We start from the raw sequence: 19,908 nt of genomic DNA, 5'->3' as shown, positions 1-19,908 counted from the left end.
TCTTTCAAGTTTTTTGTGGGTACCACGTGGGCACCACATAGGCTAAAAAGTGGGTTTTAAGTGGGATTGTCCGCGGGTTCCATAATGGCCCCATTTTATAAGCCCATCTTGGTTTTATATTGGTAAAATCTAGGAACTAAATGGGCCCCAACTGGGCAACATACACAGAAACCCACCCAGGCCCCATCTTTCAAGTTTTTTGTGGGTACCACGTGGGCACCACATAGGCTAAAAAGTGGGTTTTAAGTGGGATTGTCCGCGGGTTCCATAATGGCCCCATTTTATAAGCCCATCTTGGTTTTATATTGGTAAAATCTAGGAACTAAATGGGCCCCAAATGGGCAACATACACAGAAACCCACCCAGGCCCCATCTTTCAAGTTTTTTGTGGGTACCACGTGGGCACCACATAGGCTAAAAAGTGGGTTTTAAGTGGGATTGTCCGCGGGTTCCATAATGGCCCCATTTTATAAGCCCATCTTGGTTTTATATTGGTAAAATCTAGGAACTAAATGGGCCCCAAATGGGCAACATACACAGAAACCCACCCAGGCCCCATCTTTCAAGTTTTTTGTGGGTACCACGTGGGCACCACATAGGCTAAAAAGTGGGTTTTAAGTGGGATTGTCCGCGGGTTCCATAATGGCCCCATTTTATAAGCCCATCTTGGTTTTACATTGGTAAAATCTAGGAACTAAATGGGCCCCAAATGGGCAACATACACAGAAACCCACCCAGGCCCCATCTTTCAAGTTTTTTGTGGGTACCACGTGGGCACCACATAGGCTAAAAAGTGGGTTTTAAGTGGGATTGTCCGCGGGTTCCATAATGGCCCCATTTTATAAGCCCATCTTGGTTTTACATTGGTAAAATCTAGGAACTAAATGGGCCCCAAATGGGCAACATACACAGAAACCCACCCAGGCCCCATCTTTCAAGTTTTTTGTGGGTACCACGTGGGCACCACATAGGCTAAAAAGTGGGTTTTAAGTGGGATTGTCCGCGGGTTCCATAATGGCCCCATTTTATAAGCCCATCTTGGTTTTATATTGGTAAAATCTAGGAACTAAATGGGCCCCAAATGGGCAACATACACAGAAACCCACCCAGGCCCCATCTTTCAAGTTTTTTGTGGGTACCACGTGGGCACCACATAGGCTAAAAAGTGGGTTTTAAGTGGGATTGTCCGCGGGTTCCATAATGGCCCCATTTTATAAGCCCATCTTGGTTTTACATTGGTAAAATCTAGGAACTAAATGGGCCCCAACTGGGCAACATACACAGAAACCCACCCAGGCCCCATCTTTCAAGTTTTTTGTGGGTACCACGTGGGCACCACATAGGCTAAAAAGTGGGTTTTAAGTGGGATTGTCCGCGGGTTCCATAATGGCCCCATTTTATAAGCCCATCTTGGTTTTACATTGGTAAAATCTAGGAACTAAATGGCACCCAACTGGGCAACATACACTGAAACCCACCCAGGCCCCATCTTTCAAGTTTTTTTGTGGGTACCATGTGGGCACCACATAGGCTAAAAAGTGGGTTTTAAGTGGGATTGTCCGCGGGTTCCATAATGGCCCCATGTTAAATGCCCATCTTGGTGTTATATTGGTAAAATCTGGGAACTAAATGGACCCCAACTGGGCAAAGTACTCAGAAACCCACCTGGGCCCCATTTTTCAAGTTCTTAGTGTGTACAAGATGAGGAAAACATGAGCTAAAAAGTTGGAATGGTATTATCAGTGGGTTCTGTAGTTGCATCTTACTTCTTGTTTGAATTGGCTAATTTCTGGCACTGGGCGGGTCCCATGTAGAAAAACAGCCACAAAATCAAATTAACAGACGGCCAATACGGCTTCTGTGACACAAAGACACTAAATATATTAAAGCTGACTGCAAATAGAAACATCAAGAGGGGACACAAAACACATTTTGTTCACATTTATTTTGTCACACAACTGTGGGTTTAAGTAACTGTATTCCAAGGAGTGTGAACTTAAAAAACTAGAAATATCAAACTACATTCAAATTGCTTAGAGTTGAAACTGTAGCAACATGGGAAAAAATAAGAAGGGAAACTCAGAACCTTGTCTTGAATCAGCAGAGGTGTCTGTTATGTTTTTTTACAGAGCCGTTAGTCTATTTTGTCCCCTAGCAGCCCTCAGTCCTCCTCTGTCTCTAGCTCCAGTGAACCATTTGGAGAGAGCTTTCTCTGCTTCTTGCAGGTTGACTTTTGCAGTCAAAGAATTCTTCTTCAGTGCCTCTGCAAATGAAGAAGAAAAATGGGTAAGCCAAAGTAAAGGTAACCATAGCTTACTTCCTTTGGTAATGATTTACAAAGAACAATGTTTATTTCACTTTCTTGCCTCAAATATATAAGATGGCACAATAACCAATCTCACTTACACTTTCAAACACTTTATTAAAAAAAGTGTCTCAAGTGAAATTAACTTACCATACACAACATTAAAGAGGCGCAAATCTCGGAACTTTTTCTTCCCATGTCGGCCAAGCAAGTTGTACTCCACGGCAAGCTCGGGTGATATGAGGAATTTCATCATTCTCCTTGTAGCATCATCTACACTTGTTCCCCCTATATCTGCTACCATGGCAACCTGAGGGGAACATACAAAAAGGACAGATTAGATCATAGGTGTCAAACTCTGGCCTGCGGGCCAAATTTGGCCCCCAGCCTACTTATATTTGGCCCGCGAAGCCATACCAAATTACTATTAGAGCTGGCCTACTGGTATTATACAGCTAATATATATATATATATATATTGTTTAGTATTAAGCTTTGCTTGTTCCATATTCAGTTTTTCAGAAAAATGTGTTTGAGTCCATAAGAAAAGATTCATTCCTATATCTGGAGGAATAAATATATTTCAATAAATATATTTCAATAAATATTAACGTTAGCCCGCGACTTTGTTCCAGTTTTGAATTTTGAGTTTAACACCCCTGGATTAGATACTGGCATCTGGGTAGGATGGGTAGGATGCCTCCCTGGGGGAGGCGTTTTGGGCACATCCAACCAGGAAGAGACCCAGAGGAACACCCAGGACATGCAAAAGGGACTATGTTTCTCTGCTGGCCTGGAAATGCCTTGGGATTCCGCTGGAGGAGCAGGGCCAAGAGACTGGAGAGAGCGAAGTCTGGGCCTCTCTACTTAGTACCGGATTGGGTCACAGGGGGAGCAGCCTAAGCTTAAGATAATGGACCAGGAATGGAGGATAAATGGACGCTTTACATATTACTTAATGTTAATTGTGTGGAGATAAAAAAATACTACACAGCAAAATCTCCAGTTTTAAATTAACACTGGAGAGTGTCTATATGGGTCCACACCTCAGAGTGTTAAATACAACACTGTTGAGTGTTAAATTAACACTTTTGACAGTGTTATATGTTTAAAAGTAACCTAGTCAGTTTTGAAGATTAACAATGGCTAACACTGAGCAGTGCTGATTTTCTAATACTGGAAAATAACTCAAAATGTTAGAAATATTCCAGTACCGTCATGGAAAACCACCATGGTGGAAAACCAAAACAGCAAAAGTAAGAGGGAATTCATGACGATGTTTACGTGAAGCGAAATTTTCAGTGTAGTTTGGATCTTCTTTTGCTGCTGGTTCAGTCAATATTGTTTGAAAAAAGATAAAACCTGCAGCTTCAGAATCTAGCACAAAAAACACAAAGTGCCGTCGGCTGAGAAAGGCCACATCTCACTGATTCTGATCTGTCGGCGGGTCCGCGCTTTGTGTTTACATCTTTGTGCAGAATGCGTGTGCCTGCTCTCATTTACTTTCTCCAAACTAAAATAGGTTTTATTTGATAAATCTATAATCAAAACCCACCCCTATTCCTTACCCCTTTATCATTTATCCATAATGTTAAGCAGGACACCTGTGAATATTTTGTTGTTTTAGCTGTAAAAGTGTAATAAAATCAGCTGTGAGTGTGTGTGCTTTTTTCCATTTTTTCAGGATTACTTCTAGTTTCCACATCTGCTAGGTTTTTTTCTCTACTGTATACTATAAGAGTGTAATCGGGGATTAATAACAGAAAAGGGCAAAAAACAAACTTGAAATTTTACTGTTGTTTTAACTGAAAAAGGGACTCATAATGTACATGAATAAAAGATTTCGAATAGGCAATTTGAATTATTAATTGTAAAACAGAACAAAAACAATTTTGTGACCTTTGGCCCTGTGGTTTGTTTTTGGGCATCTCTTTTCTTCTAAATAAGTCCAGCTGTGTTGGGCCCCTGGTAGAGCTCTGGTTGGAAGAGACAGGTTGGAAAAACCTGTCATCGGCGACGGGTTGGGGGCTAAAAGGTTAAAATAAATAGGAACTGGCCAGAATTTGCATAAACTATCATAGCAGAACAAATATAAGAAATCTATCCGTTATCAAAATCAGAATCAAATGCTTCATTAGAATAAAAAAAATGTAACTTTCTGGAAGGTAAACATATGGTATAGGGCTGCCACAAACGATTATTTTGATAGTCGACTAGTCACCGATTATTTTTGCGATTAGTCGACTAATCAGATCATCATCCATTGGACATAAAACGTACAGCTTATTGCACCAGCAGCATCTGCTCTTATATAACTATCATTAGCTTACAGCTTTAAGTGTTTAAGGTCTGTGCTAACTAAAAATAAAGAAAGACAAGATGATAGTTTATTAAATTTGAATGAAATTTGCAGATTGTTTCGGTGAAGTTTAATAAACTCCTTGCTATCTAAAATATAACAGGACACCGGAGTAAATTCTCCAGCATCTCACACTTCTGATAATCAGCTGTCTGCTTGATGTTTATTCAGCTGTGTAAAAACTATAAATTTAATCTCAGCCAAACCGATTTACTCAGGAACAAATAAAATACAAAAAAAGCCAAACAATAACAGTTTTAAGTTATCTAAGTGACTCATATATCATGTTTAACCTGAGTAGCGAAAGACGGCGGTAGGTTTGAAAACGATTTGCCGGGAGTCCGGTGTTCTCACGGCTCTAGTGAGCCTAGCTATCGAGCTAGTGGGTAACAGACGTCTCCGAAAACGTCGGAGCGCTTTTGAAAATATGTGGTGTCTTGATAAACTGAGCAGATATTTGAGGTTTATACAGCTACATTCTCGCCTGAAAATATGCTAAACGTTTATTTTGTGACCCAGAAAGAATAATAAGAGTAATATTAAAACTAAGTAGCTGCCGCCATTGTTGTAAACTGAGCTGGGCTGCGCTATGAATTCTGGGACAGAGCTACTTCTTCTTCGGGGTTTAACGGCAGCTGACATCCTTGTACATGCAGTGCTGCCATCATCTGTTTCAGTCCGTTATTACATTCTTAAATCCTACTACTTATTCCTGCGTCTTTTGTGATCTTACAAAGCTTCAAACGACGTGTCGACTATTAAATCAGTCGTCGACGATTTTGATAGTCGACGTAATCGTGACTAGTCGACTAATCGTGGCAGCCCTAATGTGGTATAAAAGTAACATCTCAGAAAAAAAAAAAAATCATAGCAACAGAAAGACATGGTAGCAGATGTGATGGTCTCTGGCCTGCTTTGCTGCCTCAGGACCAGTAAGACTTGCTGTGTTAAATGAAACCAATTATGCTGTATACCAAAAAAAATCATGAAGGAGAATGTCTTTCAGAAAATATATCAAAGAATTTTTCTGGCTACTGTATAAAGAACAGTGGCAAGCAGAATGGGGAGGAAAAAAAAAAACTTACTACAGCAGACATGAGACTGGAGTCCTCCAGTTTTCCATTAAGAGCCTCAACATCGTCTTGGGTTTTAAGAGGTAAAACAACCCCTTCAGGGACCTCCGTAACTGAACCGTTTTTCTGCTTCAGCAAGGCATTTAACATCTTGCTATGAACCAGTTGAGTCTCCTTCACTTCCTCTAAAATGGCAAGTACTTTCGAGAACATGGCTTCACAAGTGGGGCTGGCGGCACTCCGGGCAGTGGGGCTGGCGGCACTCCGGGCAGTGGGGCTGGCGGCACTCCGGGCAGTGGGGCTGGCGGCACTCCGGGCAGCGGGGCTGGCGGCACTCTGGGCAGCGGGGCTGGCGGCACTCCGGGCAGCGGGGCTGGCGGCACTCCGGGCAGTGGGGCTGGCGGCACTCCGGGCAGCGGGGCTGGCGACTACACTATTGTTTTTTCCAGAGGGTCGCTGAAGGAGTTGTTCTGGAGGCGTGGGTGGAAGTTCTTCATCTGAATCAGAAGGCTCACTTGATTCAGTGTGGCTGCTCAGTTGATTGATCAGTTTAACACTTGGCCTAGAAAGGTTAAGCACAGAACATTTATGACACTGCAGGAAATAAACTTCATCTTGTTTGTATGCTAGTACCACTTACTTTCTTTTTCTTATGCCATTCTCATTGTCCGTCAAGTCTGATGAATACTCTGCTTGATGCAACTTTGCCCTGGCATTTGCATAAGTTGCTATAACATAAATTGTACAGAATACAACATGTAAGATACAATGTAAAGAAGAAATAAATCTGCAAAAACAATGACAATGAAAAAATGGTTTCCAGTAGAATAGAATAGAATAATCCTTTAATTGTCCCACAAGGGGAAATTTGGTTGTAACAGCAGCCAGAAAGACACATATAGAAACAAACAGTACACAGGACACAGAACAGAAACATACAATAATACAATAATACAGGGCCTTACAATTTCAAAAGCCTCCAAGTAAAAAAAAAAAAAAGTTCATGTATAAACTTTTAAAGAAAAGGAAATACAGATGTAGTGTACAAATAAAGTCAAACTTACCTGCATTTCCCATGACACGGACATTGCAGAGTATCCAGTTGCTGGTTGGTGGTGTTCCTTCCTTTACAGCCTTTGTCACATTCACCAATGAGGCAGGAGGCCACCAGCATAATTTTCTCTCTGCGTCATGGAACCACTCTGATGGAATGATGTCTACCTTCTTGCAGCCATCAGAGTCAACTTCATCCACAAACTCGACCACACTGAATGAAGACATCCTGTAAACGCCATTAAGTTACATGCTGTGTAGCTGAGGCAAAGCTACAAATGCATTACGAAAAGGTAACAAAATAATTGGTTTTGTAAATTTAGTTACAGGAGCACTAGCAAGATGACCTGACAGTTTTGACAACAAATGTACACCCAGAGATGTTGAATCAATAGGGTAGTTAAAAAACGCTGTTCCAGTCTCAAACAGTTCAAACAAAACATGTATTTCTCCGATGAACAGCACAATGTTCCGCACAACTGCAACTTTGCCTTCAAGATCAAAACAATTTGTTCCACTGGAGGTGGAGATTATTTGATTTCCATGTCTGTACATCTTGTACTGAAAAGAATGATGGACAAAAAATTCAGTCATCATAGGTCCAGATGTATGTGGCTGTGTGAGTACACCCTCTGGCATTTTGCAAGACCTGTGAGGATACAATTGCTTTTCACAAACTCGTCTGACAATTTGCTGTACAGGATCCTGTGGTCTTCTCACCATCTTTTTTAACTGTCCCAAATAATTCTCAAATGGAAAACATGAAACCAAATCCAGAGGGCCATACTTTGTAGCATCATCTGCTAGGTGCAAAAGACTGTGTGTATTGTTAACTAAGAATTTAGTCCCATAAATCTTAGCAAAGTTGGCAACAAAGCATCTCAATAATTTTTTTGCATAATAGCAGTACTCTTTACACAAAGGAGACAAAAGTATCCTCATAGCAGATGACAAAACCAGGAAGTTCTTGTACTGTGGATTGCACAGTTTCTGGAAAAGCACAACTGGTCCAGTATACAACAAAAATTGTCTTAATTCTGTAGCTTTCCATTGTCTGTACTCCATTAGGGACCGTGGCTTTCTGGAAAACGTGCGTGGCAGACTTTGCCTACACTGTTTTAAGTGATCTGAAATGGCAGACAGAGTAGAAGTAGGAACCCGACACTGCAATGGTCCCTTAATCCACAGGGCAAGTAATTTACGTACAATACCCAAGCAAATTAAATGCATATAGTCTAAGGGAAAGGCTGAAACCATGCCAATGCCTAGCTCTTGAAGAGGTGATTTGGAGTTGTGGTGATCTTCATCTAACATTTCTTCAAACTGAGAATCTGATCTGAGACTTGAATCCATATCTGGAAAAATAACTTTCCCATCAACATAAACACCATACTGTGTACAGCGCTCACAAGAACTGTAGCCACCATGACCTTTGATGCATTTTAAATAAGCTCTAGCTGGGGTGTCACAGATAAAAGCATCTGGAAGGGGTACATTGAAGTGTTTTCCATTGAAAACAATACCAGTTTTTGTGACCTTTTTTACATCTTCTATAAAATCATGCATGTAGTCGTTCACCGACTCAGGTTTGCAGGGACCAGCATATATACCCATCATGAAAACATTTGCTTGTGGCAGTTCAACTATCTTACCTAAAATAGGCCACAGTTGCATATTAGAGCTCTTAAAGAGAGGCAAACCATCAACATTCACACGAATGGTTAATGTATCAGTTTTCAGTTCATGTTGATTTATCATTTTCAGTTCTGACAATACTGCACTTTCAAGACCAAAATGGTAGTAACTTCCCCTGCCAATTTGTTTCACTTCACAGTCTTTTAATGTACTGAGCAAAGTTCTGGGATCCTTTGGCAAATCGAGACCAAGCTCCAAAAGTATGGTTAAGAGCTCTGACAACACAGAATGAGACACATTTCGGTTTGCTGCCCATTCAGCAAGTTTCCTCTTAGCATCAGAGTTTGACTCCACATCAGGAAAGTCACAGTTTTGTTCTTCATCCGCTTCACTATCCATGTAAAAGTCATTACTATTAAAATCCAGAGGTAAATCTTCATCCAAGCTGTTACTTGAATATTCCTCTACATTGTCCTCTGCCTTGTTGATAGTCTCATCTTTATTTTCTATATCTTCAATATTTTCCACTGCTTCATCCACAATCGAATGTTTGTTCGCCACATCTTCAGTGTATTGCAAAGCCTGGTCCACGGCCTTCTCTGCAAGTTCCACAGCATCTAAAGCAAGGCTCTGTAAATGCTGCTGAACTCTAACTTTAATTCTCCTTCTCCTCGTCCGTGATTTGGCAAGAAGGTAATCCATTTCACTAAAATACACAGAAGATTGTGTGCAGAATAGAAGTGTGAGCCATTTTCACACATACGGCAATCCATAAAATTGCAGAAGATATTCTGAAGAGGAATACAGTAGCTTGCAAAAGTATTCACCCCCCTTGAACTTTTCCACATTTTGTCACATTGCAGACACAAGCAGGTAGGGCTGGGCCATATTATACCATTCACGATAATACCGGTATAATGTTAGGCAACGATAGGAAAATGAAATATCGCGATAGAATGGGAGTAAAACGCGCATGCGCAGTGCCTTTGTTTTCATACGCACATGGCCGGTCGTTGAGTGAAACAGATGAACCAGAATTGGTTTGTAAAAATGGTGCAACTTCAGTGATGTGGAACTGGTTTGGTGTTTGTCCGTCAGATACACAACAAAGCACATTTTTTTGCTGAACATGCAAGCGGCCATCGTTATTGTCGTATTTGTCGGACTAAGATGCTCTTAAATCTGGGAGTAATCTGGGCCCTAAGCTCCGTATTCTTCATGTCAAACAACACTGCAGCATCACTTAGAGTTAAAAACTGTCTAAATTCTTTCATCTTTAATAAAACGATCAGCATTGCTGCTTTACCAGGTGTAACTATAAAGTTTAACTTCCAGGCATCCATGAAAACAAAAGTTATTACATTTAACGGAGTTAGAAGTTAGCAGGAAGCTAGCGGAAGTTAGCTCGCTAGTTTCGCTAGTTACCTAAGCATGATATAGCATGTTCTGACTGAGAGATTTCTGAAAAAAAATCAAACGTACAGCTCTGCTATCACTTCCAACATAAATGAAGACAGGAAACTAAACAGCAGTGACGTTTGTAGGGTTACTGAAGTTGGGCTAGCTGGTATATAATGATGTGCTACGTGATCGCTAGCGACACAGCTATGTTAGCATAACATAAACAGTGAAGCTGGAGGACGAACACTAACACTTTTCCACTTATAAAAGTTAATGTGAAGGTTCTTCATGGTTAGAGACAAATGCAATCGCATGGCAGGATGCTGTAAACGGACCAAACTTCAGTCAGGAGAACAACTGAGATAATCCATCCACAATACGAGGTTAGTTATTAATATACTGCAACAACATGGGAATAGAGCAGCTGCAGAGAATTCAACATTAATGAATCAATGTTACAGAAGTGGAGGAAGCAAGAAGAATGAGTTTAATAAAGTTTGATTTATCTGACTGCTTTGTTTCGCTTAATGTGCCTTATAATCCTGTGCACCTTATGGTCCGAAAAATGCGTACTGCACACTGCAGTTTAATGTTGCAAAGCACCTCTTTTTAACTTCAGTGGATATTATATATATTATATATTAGATATTATATTATGGTTATGCTCAGGATATGTCAGCCCATTTCTACTGGAAATGCCTTTTGGTTAAACTTTCAGCAAGGAATTTGCATTTGCACTGTTACATTTCTATAAAGCTTTAATGTACATAAAAACCAGCTTCTTGTTTAAGTGAAAATAAATGGAAGGTTGTCTTTTTGCACTAGTAATGTTGTGGAGTTGTATTTTGTCTCGCATCAATTATATCGTCGGTTATATCGTTATCGCAAATTTTCAAATATATATCGTGATAAATATTTTTGGCCATATCGCCCTGCTCTACAAGCAGGAATCATTTTTATTGGAATTCCATGTGAAAGACCAACACAAAGTGGTGTACACGTGAAAGTGGAATGAAAGTCATACATGATTCCAAACATTTTTTACAAATAGATAACTGCAAAGTGGGGTGTGCGTAATTATTCAGCCCCCTTTGGTCTGAGTGCAGTCAGTTGCCCATGGACATTGCCTGATGAGTGCTAATGACTAAATAGAGTGCACCTGTGTGTAATCTAATGTCAGTACAAATACAGCTGCTCTGTCACAGCCTCAGAGGTTGTCTAAGAGAATATTGGGAGCAACAACACCATGAAGTCCAAAGAACACAGCAGACAGGTCAGGGATGAAGTTATTGAGAAATTTAGAGCAGGTTTGGGCTACAAAAAGATTTCCCAAGCCTTGAACATCCCACGAAGCACTGTTCAAGTGATCATTCAGAAATGGAAGGAGTATGGCACAACTGTAAACCTACCAAGACAAGGCCGTCCACCTAAACTCACAGGCCGAACAAGGAGGGCGCTGCAGAGAAAGAGAGAAATGCAGCCAAGAGGCCCATGGTGACTCTGGACGAGCTGCAGAGATCTACAGCTCAGGTGGGGGAATCTGTCCATAGGACAACTATTAGTCGTGCACTGCACAAAGTTGGCCTTTATGGAAGAGTGGCAAGAAGAAAGCCATTGTTAACAGAAAACCATAAGAACTCCCGTTTGCAGTTTGCCACAAGCCATGTGGGGGACACAGCAAACATGTGGAAGAAGACACTCTGGACAGATGAGACCAAAAATGGAACTTTTTGGCCAAAATGCAAAACGCTATGTGTGGTGGAAAACTAACACTGCACATCACTCTGAACACACCATCCCCACTATTCTTCTTTCACGTGGGATTCCAATAAAATCGATTCATGTTTGTGGCTGTAATGTGACAAAATGTGGAAAAGTTCAAGGGGGCCGAATACTTTTGCAAGCCACTGTATTTGGAAACATTGTTTGTAAAAAACACTTCAGCCAGAGTGGAGATTTTCCATCAATCTACACTGTAAAATGTATAAATCAGCAAGTGATAAATTCTCACTGCTGGTATTTTCTCAAAGAGTTGTATGTGATAGAAATTGCTGTTTATAGTCCTTCTGTACATCTGCATGTTGCTTCCCAATTAAAATCTATAATTGTGGGGATTCATATTCATGTGATACTTATAACAACAGTTATCAAGTATACCAATTTAACTTTGCTGATGTGCTTGAAGGAAAATGGTTATTTCCATGTATTTCCCTATTCTGCCTTTAATTTTGAGGAGTTCCTTCTAGCTGTTATAGTGCTATGGGCTCAAAATGTGGTCATAAATATTTTGTACTTGTAAATCAGGATTTGTATGTGTAAAAAAAGATTTGTGTGTGTGTGTGTGTGTGTAAGAAAAGATTTGTGTGTGTGTGTGCATAAAAAAAGATCTGTATGTGTAAAAAGAATTTGTGTGTGCGTAAAAAAGATTTGTGTGCAAAAAAAAAGAACCCTGCAAGTTACAAGTATGAATTTTGACCCTATTTTTCTTCCTTTCATCTGATTGGTCAATGTCATGTCACAAATGTAACAATCCAATCAGAGAACAGATGGGTTTGGCTGTCGGAGGGGCGCTTTTTTGAACTGCAGGTCTTTGAAGGGAATAAATGCCCTTTTACATGCCAACCCAGCGTTTTCCTTCATCACCACGAAGGAAAACAGTCTGTGGTCATCCGACTTTGGTGATTTTTGTGTCACAGGTCTACGTGCTTAATACAGGGACTTCCACAGCCTTTTCAACAGCGCTGCGGGGGGGCAATGTTTTGGAAATGACAGCTTTCATTACAAAGCTTTCTCCGTTATGAATTAGCATACATGTTTTTATTGAACATTTGAAGAACTAGCAAAAAAACCCAGAAACTCTTGTAGAGGACATAAAGTCAGAGATAGAAACGACAAGGAGCAGATGCATCTAGTACAGGTAGAGCTGCTGCAAAAACCCACAGAGCCCAGCAGCCAGCGCTACAAATTCTGGATCCTTTGCTTTTAGTTAGCAGTTAGCATTAGCAGCACATCCTGCGTCTGATGTGAAAGCACTTTTATGCTGCGCACTGTGACTCACAGCAATGGTCCCGGGTCAGCCCTGACTTTGTGTTAAACTAATCCTAAAGTAATAATGGTATTTCTAACCAGTGATATACCACAACTTTATCCTTTCAACAGCTGCTGAGAGTTAGGGGACCTAGCTGCTATCGGATATTTATATAGAGATCCTCCAGCTTCAAACTGTATCACCCTTCAAGGACCTGCAGTTCAAAAAAGCTCCCCTCCGACAGCCAAACCCATCTGTTCTCTGATTGGATTGTTACATTTGTGATTGACATGACATTGACCAATCAGATGAAAGGAAGAAAAATAGGGTCAAAATTCGTACTTGTAACGTGCAGGGTTTTTTTGGCCACACACAAATACTTTTTACACATACAAATCCTGATTTACAAGTACAAAATATTTATGACCACATTTTGAGCCCATACAGTGCACCTAAAACAAAAAATCTGCAGTGATTTACATTTGTTGAATGATCAATTTTGTAAATTAACAGTCTGTTTGTGTGCACAGCTTACAAAACTGTACTGTAAGGCATGCTCTGATTGCATGCTAAAATGTTGTTGCTTAAAAATAAAATCTGTAATACATGATAATTAAGAACATCAGCATAAAGACTTATTAAAAAGTAGATACACAATTTCTATAGAATGGAAAACAACTCAGTTAATTTTTGTTCCTATGAATATCAGCATCTTAAACAACTCCAACAACTACGACGAAAAACGCTTTCCTGCTCCCCTCACCATCCGCTGATTAACACTGAGCTGCTGCTGTCAACACCATCAAACTTATTTAATGTTTAATGTTATGTTATTTTTAAATCTTTACCAAAGCTTAACGACTATGGATGCTCACACCTGCTGTTAAAAAAACTGTTAGAAATTACAGGAGTAATTTCTTTTTTTTTTTTTTTAAAGCGGCACTGCATTTTTATTGGTTACCATGTTTATTACCACTTTTATCAGTAAAAACCTTCCTATAAAGTATAGATTTCAATTCAACTCACCTTAATGAGCAGCACTACTTACAGTCCTGTGAGCTCTGGTTACTGACAGCAGGTGTGAATGTTTGGAGTCCTAAACTCAGATAGAGATTCGAATAACAAGGGAATGTAAAATGTTTTGATGCACCTGACAGCAGCAGCTCAGAGAGAACTCCAATTGTGAGGGGAGGAGCAAAACTGTCAGAGTTGTGGGACATGTGAAGAGAGCACTGTTGGCATTATGTTAGCACAAAACATTGAAATTTCAGTAGATGTCTAATTATGAAATTGGTCATTGACTCCTGCAGCTAAATAAACATTTATACCGATTACCAGAAGAAAAAAAATAGTAATGCACTCCTTTCACAGATGTACCATTAACCATCACTTTTCAAAATAATCCGTGCAAGCTATTGAATATGGCTAATAAGTAATACAAATAATATGAAAATGACTTACATGTCAAAGATGGTGTTTGAGATCCCAAAGAATCTAAATGTCATAAGGAAATAAAAGAAAGTACATGAGAAAGAAAAAGTTGCAAACGTTTCCATTTTTTCCAGGATAATTCAATATAGGAGATTTACTTACTAATGCACAAAATGAACAGTGTAATTATAAGTTTGAAATGCACTGCAAGTGTTTATATGGTAAACTGATCAACTCCAACAGCAAACACTGGCAGTGCAAAAATGTACCTAACTAGCTGACAAACTTTAAAGTCACGGGAAGATATATATAAATGGTGACATATCCCAGAACAAATCTGAACATAAAAATATTATTAATTGTCTATCTTCAGCAACTGTGTGCTGTACAAGCAGTATAAAATTTTAACATGTTTCATTTACAGTTGAATGACACAAAATCACTTAGGGGGGCACATATGACCTGCAGGCTGCACTTTGGACATCCTGCAGTAGACTGCTACATAGACTACTTAACTATGCATAGGGGGATATTTAGTGAAAGACTTAATTTTATTAAATAGTTAATTAAGCCATCAATGGGAGTTAGATTTAATACTAGTGTTTTACACAGCATTCAGCTATAGTAACATGTTCTGCATTTTCCTACATCACCATCTGCTCTGCACTTACTTATTAAATTAATAACTGCCTTGGACCAATAACTAGATGGAACAGCACAGTATTTAAGGCTACGTCCACACGTACACGGGTATTTTTGAAAACGCAGATTTTTCTGTGCGTTTTCACCTTTCGTCCACACGTAAACGGCATACGGTTACTGAAAGCGGAGACTTTTTTGAAACTCATGCCAGGGTGGAGATTTTCAAAAACCGTTTTTGCGTTTAGGTGTGGATGAGGGAAACAGAGGAAACGCAGCATCAAAGGTCTGTGCCTTTTTTGACATCACACCATGTGCCAGGTTATTGCTTCGGTGAAATGAATTTCTACAATGACTTAGAAAAAATACCATTACTGTTAATTTTACTCTATGCAGTGTTTCAATGCTTACATATACACAGTTACTGTCCCTCCACACATAGGACTCAGTTCTGCTTCTATGCACCATCTTTGTTTACTCTTTCCCACCCAGGCTTCATGACTTCTGATTGGCCGACATTTCTACACGTTAGGAATATATCGCCACCTGCTGCTTTGGCATGTTCCTAGCAGCGTTTTGGCTTTTGCGAGTGGACGGGATTTTTTTTTTTAAATTTTTTTAACGAAAACAGAAAATGTCCGTTTTCAAAATTACCCATGTACGTGTGGACGTAGCCTGACAGTGATCCAGGCAGTGTTTAGGCTGAAAAAGCTGTGTTTGTCCCCCATCCCCCGTTCTTTTTGCACACCATAAATGCATATCTGATAACATTACCATTTAAGCTGCAAGCATCTACTGCAGTAATTTAAACAAACATCTCATATTTTACACCCCTATAAAGTGAGCTTGCCACATTGCACATGTATGTCACGTGGTACTGTACGACTAACTGCCATTTTGTTTACTGAGTAGTGCATAATGGCCGCATTACCTGAGCGGGAATCCACTAAAGCACAGTACTAAAAAATAAAAAAATCATTACTTTTTGAATTAATTAAAAATAGCTGGTTGCAGATGCACAGAGGGAGAAAAAACGCGGTGTACATTATATTACGTAAATTCACAAACTGTATAGAGATATTGGTGCGATGGAAACAGAATAAGATAAGATAAAATGTACTTTACTGAGTAGAATATAGGCAGTAGGAGTTTTGTGAGTAACTTTTAATTATATTCGCCAAAGACAATAACAGCAAATTAACCCAGTTCCACCTGCTAGCTAAGGATGTTATATGCCTCTCTCCCTTATACCGTTTAGGACAAGTATAGAAAGCAACTAAAATAACCATTGATGATAACTTATCAAACCTTCAGTATTTACCTTGGTGTTAGTTTTAAATTCCTTTAAATGATGTCCTCCACGTACTCCAGGAACCAGCAAGTCAAAAATCTGCTCACAACTGAGGACAGACCACACTAGTCCATAGGCGGCACAATCTGCTCCTCCCTCATTTCAACAAAAAAGACTGCGAAGACTGGTTGCCGCTCACTTTAAAAAACAACTTTATTTAAAAAGTTTTTTTTTTCATAGGCGGCGCAATCTGCTCCTCCCTCATTTAAACAAAAAAGACCGCGAAGACTGGTTGCAATAGGAACCGCTCACTTTAAAAAACAACTTTATTTAAAAAGTCGTTTTATGCCTGATACAAACATTTTAAAAGGCAAACCATGCACAAGTTAAAAAGATAAATTTTAGTTTTTAAGTATAGGAATGGTTAATATGTTTTAAAAAATCATATGTAATTATTGTCAAATAACATAAAAATAAAACAACATAATAATAAAAGCATAATTGACAGAATATATCATAATGATAACAATAGCAACACCTCACTTAAAAGAATCAGAATCAGAAAGGGTTTTATTGCCAAATGTTGAGCAGGTTTACAACATTAGGAAATTGCTGCGGTGCTTGGTGCAAACATACTGTCATAAACGCTTAAAAATAAAAATAAGAATTAAAAGTGCTAAGTAGATAGATATATACATGAGTGCAGGTGGTGATCAATGCCAAACATGGAATGATGCAGTGATGCAGTAGGGTCATGTGTTAGTGGTGGGAACAGTCATACGGTTATTGTTCATGTGTCCAACAGCAGAGGGGAAGAAACTGTTCTTATGGCGAGAGGTTCTGGTGTGAATGGACCGGAGCCTCCTGCCTGAGGGGAGCAGGTCAAACAGACTGTGTCCAGGGTGAGGTTGAAGAGTAAGCTTTATACTGAGGAGCTTTTACATATTGGATCTGATCAACCAAAACTTTCAACTTCTACAGTCTTTTTAGTTTTTCAAGTGAATTATGCTTCCACATATGTAGCTAATGGTCTTTTCTCTAATGCAGTATAGTGTGTCTGATTTACTGGAAATCGTCAACTGCATGTTTGCTAATGTGAACAGTCCTAATTGAACAACTGGAAATCCTGAATTTGCACAAAATGGCAAATCTGTATTTTTCTCTGTATAATTCACTTATATCTTAGGTTTTAATGTGTATTTTTTTGCTTTTCTTGATATTGCATGCTATAATGTTTTTTTTTTCTATTCTTATGTCCGTTTTCATCACATTTTATTGCTGCTGTGACAAGTGAATATCCCCAAGAGGAATCAATTAAGTTCTTATTTTATCTTATCTGAGCCTGACCATGCAGAGCACTGAAAGTTCAAATACTGAGGCTAAAAACTGAGAGGGTCAAAAATGAAAAGTAAAGAATATTTGACTGTGCCTAAGGATATCAGAAGTGATAGACTGAGGTTGTGCCAAATATTTTAAAGTTAGGGTGATTTGTTAGAGAATGGTACTCATGGGTGCCGTCTGCAGGTTATAAAAGAGAGTTATGTTCTTACTTCCTTTTGAGATTCTTTTTAAAATTTGACTTTCACAACTCCCTGGATTGTGTGCAATCTGTGATGGGCTTGTTTGGAATAAATCCTCCTTTATTCAAATAACACTTTCTCAGGCTCTTCACAGAAGAAGAATCCTCACATTCAAAATGCACAGCATGTGCTACCATTTTAAACCCATGTACACATTTACCATCACTGACCCAACTAGGACCTACATTGGATACCCACCCATATGGCTTTCATGTGAGAAACCCAAGTGGGTCCCATATATACTAAACAATCTTGAGCCCATGTAAAATATATGCCCATATTAATTTAACATAACCCATTTGGGGCCCACATAGACATGTTTTCAGGGTCTGACTTGCATTTGCCCATGTGTGACACATATAGTTTGACCAGGTGGGCCCCACCTATGTCATCAGTACCAAAAATATATACTGATTACCTCACTTTGCCCCACCTGGGGCACACAGCAAATGCTTTTCTTTAAATGACTGTGTTTGCCCATGTCTAACCCAGGTGAAAAACCCAAGTGGGTCCTACGTGTGTTTCCCATTTTGAAACAAGTGAAGTGTTTCCCATGTTTGACCCAGCCAGGACCTACTATATGTTTCCACTTGGTTTTGCCCATATGGCTTTAATGTGATAAACCCAAGTGGGTCCCATATATACTAAACAATCTTGAGCCCACGTAAAATATATGCCCATATTAACTTAACATAACCCATATGGGGCCCACATAGACATGTTTTCAGGGTCTGACTTGCATTTGCCCATGTGCCACCCATATAGTTTGACCAGGTGGGCCCCACGTGTGTCATCAGTGCTAAAATATATATTTGACTACCTCACATTTGCCCCACCTGGGGCCCACATAGACATGTTTTCAGGGTCTGACTTGCATTTGCCCAAGTGCCACCTATATAGTTTGACCAGGTGGGCCCCACCTATGTCATCAGTGCTAAAAAAAAATATTGATTACCCCACTTTGCCCCACCTGGGGCCCACATAGACATGTTTTCAGGGTCTGACTTGCATTTGCCCATGTGTGACCCATATAGTTTGACCAGGTGGGCCCCACCTGTGTTATCAGTGCTAAAAACATATATTGATTACCTCACTTTGCCCCACCTGGGGCACACAAAAACAGCTTTTCTTTAAAAGACTATGTTAGCACATATCTAACCCATGTGAAAAACCCAAGTGGGTCCTACATGTGTTTCCCATTTTGGACCAAGTGAAGTGTTTCCCATGTTTGACCCAGCCAGGACCTACTATATGTTTCCACTTGGTTTTGCCCAAATGGCTTTAATGTGAGAAACCTAAGTGGGTCCCATATATAATAAACAATCTTGAGCCCACATAAAATATATGCCCATATTAACTTAACATAACCCACCTGGGGCCCACATAGACATGTTTTCAGGGTCTGACTTGCATTTGCCCATGTGTGACCCATATAGTTTGACCAGGTGGGCCCCACCTATGTCATCAGTGCTAAAAATATATATTGATTACCTCACTTTGCCCCACCTGGGGCCCACATAGACATGTTTTCAGGGTCTGACTTGCATTTGCCCATGTGCCACCTATATAGTTTGACCAGGTGGGCCCCACCTATGTCATCAGTGCTAAAAAAAAATATTGATTACCCCACTTTGCCCCACCTGGGGCCCACATAGACATGTTTTCAGGGTCTGACTTGCATTTGCCCATGTGTGACCCATATAGTTTGACCTGGTGGGCCCCACCTATGTCATCAGTGCTAAAAACATATATTGATTACCTCACTTTGCCCCACCTGGGGCACACAAAAACAGCTTTTCTTTAAAAGACTATGTTAGCACATATCTAACCCATGTGAAAAACCCAAGTGGGTCCTACATGTGTTTCCCATTTTGGACCAAGTGAAGTGTTTCCCATGTTTGACCCAGCCAGGACCTACTATATGTTTCCACTTGGTTTTGCCCAAATGGCTTTAATGTGAGAAACCTAAGTGGGTCCCATATATAATAAACAATCTTGAGCCCACATAAAATATATGCCCATATTAACTTAACATAACCCACCTGGGGCCCACATAGACATGTTTTCAGGGTCTGACTTGCATTTGCCCATGTGTGACCCATATAGTTTGACCA

General features: G+C 39.8%; 2 protein-coding genes across 2 annotated transcripts; both read right to left on the bottom strand.

The window, feature by feature from the left end:
- Positions 1-1,523: 1,523 nt before the first annotated feature.
- On the bottom strand, positions 1,524-7,077 carry LOC146712509 (uncharacterized). The gene is made up of 5 exons (XM_085443110.1): positions 6,801-7,077; positions 6,377-6,464; positions 5,749-6,298; positions 2,456-2,615; positions 1,524-2,263 (listed from the first exon to the last, which is right to left on the bottom strand). Exons 1-5 carry the CDS (start codon positions 7,015-7,017, stop codon positions 2,124-2,126), a joined length of 1,155 nt encoding a protein of 384 aa, XP_085299236.1. The 5' UTR covers positions 7,018-7,077; the 3' UTR covers positions 1,524-2,123.
- Positions 7,036-16,340, bottom strand: LOC146712508 (uncharacterized). The gene is made up of 3 exons (XM_085443019.1): positions 16,245-16,340; positions 14,315-14,347; positions 7,036-9,130 (listed from the first exon to the last, which is right to left on the bottom strand). The coding sequence occupies exon 3, from the start codon at positions 9,124-9,126 to the stop codon at positions 7,036-7,038; it is 2,091 nt and encodes a 696-aa protein (XP_085299145.1). The 5' UTR covers positions 9,127-9,130; positions 14,315-14,347; positions 16,245-16,340.
- Between the last annotated feature and the right edge of the window lie 3,568 nt (positions 16,341-19,908).

This window comes from Copadichromis virginalis, linkage group LG3 (genome assembly GCF_057382275.1).
Source record: "Copadichromis virginalis isolate Kocher_CV1m ecotype Utaka linkage group LG3, C_Virginalis_male_GT1.1, whole genome shotgun sequence".
NCBI classification, from domain to species: Eukaryota; Metazoa; Chordata; class Actinopteri; order Cichliformes; family Cichlidae; genus Copadichromis; species Copadichromis virginalis.
The sequence above is the reverse complement of the archived record's forward strand: the minus strand, read 5'-3'. Positions and strand labels throughout refer to the sequence as shown.

What these genes read in the sequence shown, in the direction of transcription:
- LOC146712508 (XM_085443019.1), bottom strand. Translation starts at nt 9,126, where the DNA reads ATGGATTACCTTCTTGCCAAATCACGGACGAGGAGAAGGAGAATTAAA.
- LOC146712509 (XM_085443110.1), bottom strand. Translation starts at nt 7,017, where the DNA reads ATGTCTTCATTCAGTGTGGTCGAGTTTGTGGATGAAGTTGACTCTGAT. An exon ending in AATGGCATAAGAAAAAGAAA is followed by an intron (nt 6,299 to 6,376) that starts GTAAGTGGTACT and finishes TAACCTTTCTAG; the next exon opens with GCCAAGTGTTAAACTGATCA. An exon ending in CCTCTTTAATGTTGTGTATG is followed by an intron (nt 2,264 to 2,455) that starts GTAAGTTAATTT and finishes CTTCATTTGCAG; the next exon opens with AGGCACTGAAGAAGAATTCT.